The sequence below is a fragment of the Xyrauchen texanus genome, chromosome 13, assembly GCF_025860055.1.
Source record: "Xyrauchen texanus isolate HMW12.3.18 chromosome 13, RBS_HiC_50CHRs, whole genome shotgun sequence".
Classification (NCBI taxonomy): domain Eukaryota; kingdom Metazoa; phylum Chordata; class Actinopteri; order Cypriniformes; family Catostomidae; genus Xyrauchen; species Xyrauchen texanus.
In genome coordinates, this window is record NC_068288.1 from 31,314,907 (window position 1) to 31,324,952 (window position 10,046).

General features: G+C 39.1%; 1 protein-coding gene across 1 annotated transcript; it reads right to left on the reverse strand.

Annotated features, from left to right (window-relative positions):
- Positions 1–298: 298 nt before the first annotated feature.
- LOC127654122 (protein XRP2-like) lies at positions 299–9,039 on the reverse strand. Its single transcript, XM_052141133.1, is given in 6 exon segments — positions 299–2,626; positions 2,726–2,811; positions 2,888–3,002; positions 6,004–6,672; positions 8,469–8,578; positions 8,581–9,039. Coding segments are annotated over 6 exon segments (1,101 nt in total). The 5' UTR covers positions 8,618–9,039; the 3' UTR covers positions 299–2,542.
- Between the last annotated feature and the right edge of the window lie 1,007 nt (positions 9,040–10,046).

The window sequence follows — 10,046 nt, forward strand, 5'->3', positions numbered from 1 at the left end:
TTAGCTTGAAATATTTTACACAGATCTAGTGGCCTTATTAAATTGACAAAAATAACTAATCAAACTATTACCTCACAAACGTAATGTAAAAAGCATAACTTAATGAAGACTTATGCGCTGATATAAACTCCACTTACAATGTGTGCTTAAAAGAAGTATTGTCCTTTGTTTTTTATTTTCTTCAGATTAACAATTTTTATTGATTCAAATATTGAACATAGACAAACAAAACATATATACACAGAATCAGCAATTAACCCCCACTATTACCACTCCCCCTACCCAACCCAGCCCCCAACAGCATCCCAGTGGTCATACATATTACACACATGCACAAAGATAAAAAGAAAGATCCCCCATTTAGCCTTAACAGACTGTAGGGGCAAGTGCTGTTAGCGAGCACCTATGAAGGCCAGAACGGTCGGTATACAAGGGGGTGGGTGGCCAGCACCATGCCAGACCGCCTTTGTCTCCCCAGTGACAATGTTTACACACTGCACCAGGTACTCATTTTAGGCTGAGTCGACCTAGGGGAGGCCCGGGACCGGTTCAGATAATCGTCACTGGTGTTGGCCATGAGCAGGAATCGAACTCAGGTCGGCAGGTTCATAGCGCAGCGCTACACTACCGCTCCCCCACACACACACAGACAGACTTGACTTTTTAGAAACCTAGCCCACTCTCCCTCCTCCAATACTAAGTTTAAACTCTTGATAGAAGTTAAAACTCTGTCCCCCAGACTCTGAATTAGCAGGGAGTAATACACTGATGCCTCATGACCTTTTCCAAAAGCAATAATCACCACTCCCAGAGTATCTGCCGTTTTAGGGTGGTGTATGCTGCTCCCAAAAATAGTACAGAGCAAGTGGCGCAGCTGTGAATACCTAAAAAACTCTGAGAATTGAGATCTGAGAATCCCAAAACGTTGAACCAAATTTTTAAAAAGGGTCTCAACACAGGCAGGGCTGGACAGGTAATCTGGCATACCGGGCATTTTCACAGTGGGCCAACGCACTTTTGGGCCGATCAGGGGCGGAATGTCCATCGGGAGAACCAAGCTGGCTGGTGGTTCGGTTGCGAAACATGCCGCGATAAGCAACAACGAGCCGCCGCGTTATGCAGAACGGACCACAAAACGGTGGCGTGATATGCAGAAAAGGACAGCAAACAGTTCTATCAAATTGCTTGAAATAAGAGAAGGAGAAATCTATAGGCAGAGACTGTAGCAGGTAGTTGAATTTTGGAATACAATACATTTTAAAAACATTAACCTTCCCAATCATCGATAAATGCAATGAAGCCCTGTTTGTTAAATGGTCAAAATGAACTAACTAAATCACACAAATTTGCTGGGAATAAAATACCCAAATACTTAATGCCCACCCGTGGCAACGCCAGTTACAGTAACTCACCAGTAATACTATAATAGTAATCTCTTTGGTGCAAGCAAATTATTTAGTTATAAGCAGTATAACAGCACCTTAAGTGGGGCCTAGTGAATGATACCTAAAGGAACCCCCAGTTTGCTTGAAAAGGCACTAATTATGTTTTTATGTAATTATGTTTATCAAACAGAGTAATTCAATTATACTTGCTGTTCATTTACAGAAGAAAAGAGACTACAAAATTGTCTCATACAAATAAGAACCATTCATACTTAAAAACTTTTTTTTCTTTCTTTTTTAATCTCAAATGTACAAATATATATATATTTTTTGGTCACAGGAAAGTTGTGCTCTCTAAAACATTCCTACAAAAATAAAGTGTGATAAGCCAACTAAACCTCCTTTTAGTAGTGCATTCAATTCAATTTGATAAACAAACCAGTTTGAACGGTTTCAATTCTTTTTAGATAACAGTTATCTAAAAACACTACATGTAGGACAAATATGATTTGCGTTTATAATTGGGGGAAAAAACAATAAAAATATATTTTTTTAAAAACTGAAAAATACAATTTGGAAAAAAATAAATGGTCAAAACCTATGCCGATATAACAGGAAATAAAGTACAACACTATGTGTCTATATATCCATTAAATATAAAAACCTGATTCACCCCAATTAATGCTTTCTGGCATGTGACAAATATTGTAGGTTAAAATTTTGTACAGCCACCCAGTGTACACAACCTAAACAACTATACAAATATGTAATGGAAACATGTATACAAGCAAGCAGAATAAAAAACATTATTTAGAGCTATGCATTTATATATAGAGATATATAAAAACAAATAATATATCTATATAATCAAATGTATGATTTTCAGCATATTTGACAAAAATTCCAGTTCTGTTAGAGTTTGTTCTCTACATAAAGGCACTTGCCTTCTTGATTCCATTCAAAAACATAAATGACTACATGCCCGTACAACATTGTGACATGTATAATTGTCAGATCATGGAGCAAAATTGTCTGGAAAAGTAAATAATGGTAAGAAATCCCCTCAAACTTTTAGAAGATTCCAATTCAAGTCATCACACTGAAATGACACAATGTACAAATCCCACATTAAGGTGAGAGTACGCTCTTCGTCAGTTTCACAGTCCCATCTGCATGTCAGCGAAGTTGAAAAAGTTGTCAACATCACGTGAGGACGTGTTTTTGCTCTCAGAAACAAACACCTGTGCAAAAAAAAAAAAAACAGAAAGCAGAAAAAAAATCATGACCCAAGTACATCTGCTGTAGATGGCTTGAGAAGAACCACTTCCTCTTGTAAATACCTTAGTCCCACTGAACACCTCATCAGCAATTGTTCGGCACGCCTCCACCACACCATCTCCATTCAACTCAAGGGCTACCACTGGACCTGATATAACAGAGTTTTAGGTTACATACAGTATTTTCTACATATTCTAACTAGTTTTGACAATACTTTATGGCACCTTTGGTGATCAACTCTGTGAGGCTCTCTGCATTGTTCTGGAAAACTCTACTCACATCCTCAGGACGCATGGAAACCTCTTTGGTCTGAATAAGGACAAACCCTTTGCCTATCGCCTGGATTTAAATTGTGGATACAACAATGTTAGACAATAAAAAAAGGTTGAGACAGAAAATCTTAAACAACAATATATATATATATATATATATATATATACAGTGAGGAAAATAAGTATTTGAACACCCTGCTATTTTGCAAGTTCTCCCACTTGGAAATCATGGAGGGGTCTGAAATTGTCATCGTAGGTGCATGTCCACTGTGAGAGACATAATCTAAAAAAAAAAAAATCCAGAAATCACAATGTATGATTTTTTAAGTATTTATTTGTATGATACAGCTGCAAATAAGTATTTGAACACCTGTCTATCAGCTAGAATTCTGACCCTCAAAGACCTGTTAGTCTGCCTTTAAAATGTCCACCTCCACTCCATTTATTATCCTAAATTATATGCACCTGTTTGAGGTCGTTAGCTGCATAAAGACACCTGTCCACCCCATACAATCAGTAAGAATCCAACTACTAACATGGCCAAGACCAAAGAGCTGTGCAAAAACACTAGAGACAAAATTGTACACCTCCACAAGGCTGGAAAGGGCTACAGGGAAATTGCCAAGCAGCTTGGTGAAAAAAGGTCCACTGTTGGAGCAATCATTAGAAAATGGAAGAAGCTAAACATGACTGTCAATCTCCCTCGGACTGGGGCTCCATGCAAGATCTCACCTCGTGGGGTCTCAATGATCCTAAGAAAGGTGAGAAATCAGCCCAGAACTACAGGGGAGGAGCTGGAGGTTCCCCTGCTTAAACCAGCACGTCAAGGCCCGTCTTAAGTTTGCCAATGACCATTTGGATGATCCAGAGGACTCATGGGAGAAAGTCATGTGGTCAGATGAGACTAAAATATAACTTTTTGGTCATAATTCCACTAACCGTGTTTGGAGGAAGAAGAATGATGAGTACCATCCCAAGAACACCATCCCTACTGTGAAAGATGGGGGTGGTAGCATCATGCTTTGGGGGTGTTTTTCTGCACATGGGACAGGGCGACTGCACTGTATTAAGGAGAGGATGACCAGGGCCATGTATTGCGAGATTTTGGGGAACAACCTCCTTCCCTCAGTTAGAGCATTGAAGATGGGTCGAGGCTGGGTCTTCCAACATGACAATGACCCGAAGCACACAGCCAGGATAACCAAAGAGTGGCTCTGTAAGAAGCATATCAAGGTTCTGGCGTGGCCTAGCCAGTCTCCAGACCTAAACCCAATAGAGAATCTTTGGAGGGAGCTCAAACTCCGTGTTTCTCAGCGACAGCCCAGAAACCTGACTGATCTAGAGAAGATCTGTGTGGAGGAGTGGGCCAAAATCCCTCCTGCAGTGTGTGCAAACCTGGTGAAAAACTACAGGAAATGTTTAATTGCAAACAAAGGCTACTGTACCAAATATTAACATTGATTTTCTCAGGTGTTCAAATACTTATTTGCAGCTGTATCATACAAATAAATAGTTAAAAAAATCATACATTGTGATTTCTGGATTTTTTTTTTTAGATTATGTCTCTCACAGTGGACATGCACCTACGATGACAATTTCAGACCCCTCCATGATTTCTAAGTGGGAGAACTTGCAAAATAGCAGGGTGTTCAAATACTTATTTTCCTCACTGTATATATATATATATATATATTTTTTTTTTTCTTACTTAAAACTTCTGTAAAAGTAGCTTGGTTATCCATATCCCTGCAAACTGTTGTTGGACAGGGCTGGATTTGTGTACTTTATTTAGAACTTTAAGGGAAAACTAACGCACCCTAAAGTAGGATAGTAGCCAGTGACAAAAAGACCAAACACATTACAGCAATTATTTTTTCTCTCTCTCTCCCTCTCTCTGTTGCCATCTATCTCTCACACCAATGTTCCAACCAGAAGGTTAACTAGATGGTATCTTGAAGTTGCTGCTTCAACAGGAAACTTCTATTTAGCTTTTTTTTATTATTGTACAAACCCATTTAAAAGAGAGCTTTTTTTTTTTTTACTGCATGAAACTCCCAATTAATTTTGCTCTGCCAAGAAGTCAACTTTCTATAGTGTGCGATGCTGGTCTTATTTAAATTTGATATTGATAATACAACCCACTATAAAATATATATTTTTATAACAAAGGCTACTTATAAACATGCCAGAATGAACACTATATCTGTTGTCACAAACATTAAAGTGCTACAGACATACATTTAACTGCTAGATTAATAGTGTGAAACCACAGTGCATTTCAATTCACTCAGAGCAAACGTTGCCATTCACATCTGCATGCCATTCAAATGCTTGAACAGCATTTGTTGCCAAATGCCAATGGCAATTATACGGTGTATTGGCAAACCAAAACCTTACAACAGGGAGTATTTACAAAAATATTTGCCAGCCATACAATTGCTTGCATTTTCTGATTGTGGGTTGAAATTATTGTAGGCATTCCACTATGTGTTCATGCACGAAGACATTTAAAAAAAAAGTGCTTTCCATACAATATTTTGCATTATTATTTAAAATTTAGCCAATATACCAATTTATTGCTAATAATGTCAATTGTAATCAATATGCAGACATTTTTTTGCTTAAGCCTTCTCTAAAAGACCAAATCAACCGGTCTGCAAATATTTTGCAGGCAATCCCAGCAGCATGCCCAGTAGTAAAGGATGGATAAAGTTAAAACTTTTATTGAAGTGTGAATAGCCTATATCCTCTATAATATTTTTATAGGTAGAGTGACTGAAGAAAGCCAATTTAATTTCCCAATTACCACGGCAAAACTTGAACAACGTGTTTCCATTAGACATCAGTACAAATCAACATCTAATGTGGGAGCAATTGCAAGTCTTACTCAAGAAATGTGACAGCAGGAACTTTTGACTCATTTTGAAGTTCCTGCTTCAGAAACTTCAAGTTTGGAAAACAAATTAAATTCAAAGATTAACAAACAGGCTACACATGGTGCTTGTCCAATTAGTAGATTGCCCGCTCTTGCAACCATGAAAAACTCTTTCCATCAAGCTGTCTCTAACCTCATCAATAAGCTTGCGGGCGTTAGCAGTGGTGTAGTCTCCAGTGAAGAACACAAACAGGCAGGACTCTTCGCTCTCCTTACGCCGTCCTCCTTTAGTCAGAGGCACTATGCTTCGGCTTGTTTCAGTAGATATTCTCATAGACTTGAACTCCGACTCTGGATCTGGTAGAGGTATATGGTCTAGGACAACAGTATTCTCTGGTAGAAGACTCCAATTGGTCTCTCCAGAGACAGGTGTGAAGTCATGAATATTGCTCCAGTTGTTATTGAAGATGCTGAGGCCTGCATCTTTAAAGTGGAAAGCCAGCTCAGGGTAGTAGTATTGGTAACAGCCAAACTTCATGCCAGTAGAAGATTCGATAATGGGCTGGGTGGCGCAACACAGAAACACATCCATTTTCTTACAGTCTCTGGTGCGGAACTGCTGGCAGGCCACCACACACTTGATGTCTTTGCAGTCTCTGAAGAACACACTGCCTTTGATTGGACCTAGCATAATACGGCAGTTCACGCAGTCGTCAATGGTAATAGTTGCCGAATGGTCAAATACGAAGATGTTACAGTTCTCACAGTCCTGAATGACAAACTGCTGGCCATTCAGTTTGCCTGGCAACCTGCCTACAGTCTCATTCTTGAGGCCTGTCAACATGAAGTCTTTGGGATCGACCTGCATAAAAGTGCAAATAGCACAAAGAAATGTCAATACATTGAGAACTCTTAAGCTTTCTGACTTCATTCACACTTTTGCAGCAGGATGTCCACTCACACAGAGGGTGTTTATTAGTTACATGAATGATGTTAAAATCAACTTTGTTAGTCATTACTGTTTCTCATGCTTACGGTTAGTGTTAAACTTTAGTGTGTAACTCATACCTCGCTGTCTGTTTGTGCAATTGATACCTCAAATCATGTGGCTTGTTGAGGACTAGGTGTGCATTACTTTTCTAAGCAATCTGACTTATAATTTTCAACTTGTGTATGCTAAACTGGGCAATATTTAGAATTCCATTGGTGGTAGGATGTTTTTTGGGGTCAGAAAGAAACACCCATGCAACCATGAAGCAACAAGCTGCTAACAACCACAAAGGAAACCCCAGCAACCACAGGGATCACTTCTGCATGGGCACTTTTTTTTAATAGAAAATGTAAAGATCTTTATGATTTATGCTCGATTCAATGTAATTATATAATTTATTAAATACATAACCCCATATATTCATCCCAATAAAACAGATCGAGGATATAGGTGAGATGAAAAAATTTTTAATGAAGAAGTTTGGCCATTAAACCATATTGAACTGTATGTAAAGTAAAAAAAAACTGTACCTTTACCTTTATCACCTATACTAATGTGATCAAAAACGCTAATGCTTAAACATTATATCTAAGTGTCCATACACCCTCCTGGTACCTTTGTATATTAAGGATAAAAATTATTCCATTTAGGGCCTTTGTTACATTTAGGACCATTAGTTTTACATTTAAGGCTTTTATTATATTTAGAACCTAAAGTTAATTATACTTAGGAGCTTTAATACTTTTAGGACCAAAAGTTATTACATTTAGGACCAATTATTAAATTTATGCCATCTACAGCAACAGCAGTCCCCCACAGTGACCTAGTGTCAAGTGCCTTATTCAGGGGCATACTAGTGACATCTCTTGTATTGACTTGAGTTCACCAGTTGTCCCAGCCAGGCAGGGATCAAATCTGAGGCGTTTGCCCATATATTTACTACCACTGCCATGTAACAAAACAATCTAAATCTCTAATCCAGACAGACAATATAGAACAAAAATATTGACGTACTGTTGCACTTGATTCGTGCATTCAATCTGCACTTATAAGCCTCGACCAGTGAGTGCAATATTTATGATAACTTCATAAAAAGGAAACTTCTGGACACCTAAACGCCCTCAAAGCTAGAGCGATCGCAGGAGCAGACACACACACACACTCTCTCTCTCTCTCTCTCACTCACTCACTCACTGTCTGTCATACATGTTGATGGCGACACAACTTATGTGCTTATCCCAAACACAGCGTTGTCTGGACAACTGCCAGGCAAAAATGTTACGTGCCCTGACTTTAGCCGATAATAAGCTCTGTCTATAATTCACAAGCATGTGAAAACCTATAACCAACAAGTGACTCGTTGTGCTGACCAATCGAAAGCAACAGTGGTTGGCAATCATACGCTGATCAGGAGTGGCCAAACCCTTCGCTAGCGCGATTACGCATGTCGGGAACGGCATCATATGCACTTCGGCTTGTGTTTATGCGTTAACTAGGCGATTTTACTACTCTTGTGAATAGCTGTTTTTTGTAGATTTAGGTTGAATTTCACCCTGTATCACTCCTAACGTAATTGTTAGGATCTATTAGCTGTTTACGCAACCCACTACACTGGATCCGTATGGTTCTTGTGCACAAAAAAAACAGGTTATAATTCAGCTTCGTACCTTTTCCCGTTTGTCCCAGCTGTATTGCTTTGGAGCCTCTTGATTGCTTTTGCTGCCGAGCTCATTGCCCGTATCGCTCTCGTTCCCAGCGGGCAAAGCAGAGTCCTTTTAGATTTTCTCCTTGTATTTTTGGAGAAGAAGCACCCCATTTAAGCAGACCAGCGGGCGACCTGTTTCTCAAAGACCCTGCGAGTACTTCACGATATGCAAGTGCACCCCTCCTGTCGTAAATGCCACGCGTTTCTGTAATAATCTCGATTCGTAGCTGCAGCTTGTTCTCTCGCACTCCCCAGAAACTAATCAAGCGAAGGCAGACGCAACCTGTGTGCTTCCCGTTTCCTTGACCCGCGAGTCAGCCAATCAGTGTAGCGGACCGCGTAACCAGGTAACAGCGAATCAAAGCTGAGCCGCATCTGTAGTCCATCGAGGGAGGAGGATTGTCAGCTTAGGTCCTACATGTATTTGACCCCTGCATCTTTAGTATGCATAATAAGGCATTTTTTTCTCGAGTGTTTTGCAAGCTCGTTTTTGTATATGACACATTAATAATGATTACTACTTTGTTTAAAACGTAGTTTAAGGATGGTTTAAGGATGTTTAAAATAATAGTTCACACAAAAATGAATATTCTCTCATAATTTGCTCATCCACATGCCATCCCAGATGACTTTCTTCTGCAGAACACAAACGAAGATTTTCTCGAGGAATATCTCAGCTCAGGTTAATTTAACGCAAGTGAATGGTGACCAAAACTTTGAAGTATCAAAAAGCATATAAAGGCAGTGTAAAGGTAATCAATAGGACTCCAGTGATTTAATCCATCTTCTGCAGTGATCCAGTTGATTTTGGATGAGAAAAGACCAAAATACTTACATTATAAATCTGCAGTCACCCTGGCGATCATGATTTCAAGCTCGATTACACTTCCTATAGCGCCATCTAGCATCCTGCGCATGCGTCAACCACTAGGTAATGTAATCGAGCTTGAAATCATGATCATGCCTAGAGACTGCAATGGCAAGATGTACAGTGAAAAATGTATTACATTTTGGTCTGTTCTTACCCAAAACTGATAGGACTGCTTCAGAGGTAATTGTTTTAACCACTGGAGTCTTATGGATTACTTTTATGCTGCATTTATGTGCTTTATGGAGCGTCAATGCATTGGTCACCATTCACTTGCATTGTTTCGACCTACAGTACAGAGCTGACATATTCCATTTTTATTATTATTTGCGTTCTGTGGAAGAAAGAAAGTCATACACATCTGGGATGGCATGAGGGTGAATAAATTATGAGAGACTTGTCATTTTGGGGTGAAATATTCCTTTAACTGCTTGCTCAGTATTTAAAAAAAATATGGAAAGTCACACTGCCGCCAGGGGTCATGTTGCCTTGGATAAATTACTGCTGATTAACTGGTGCATTGTGCATACAGTCCTATTCCAGTGGTAAAACAGCAGGCATGTACTCCTCTGTGCATTGTAACTTAAGCAATCATACCTTTTCAGGAAGCAGAGAAGGAATTACTAATTTATATTAACATATTACAATGTTACGTAATATGCTGTCTATGTG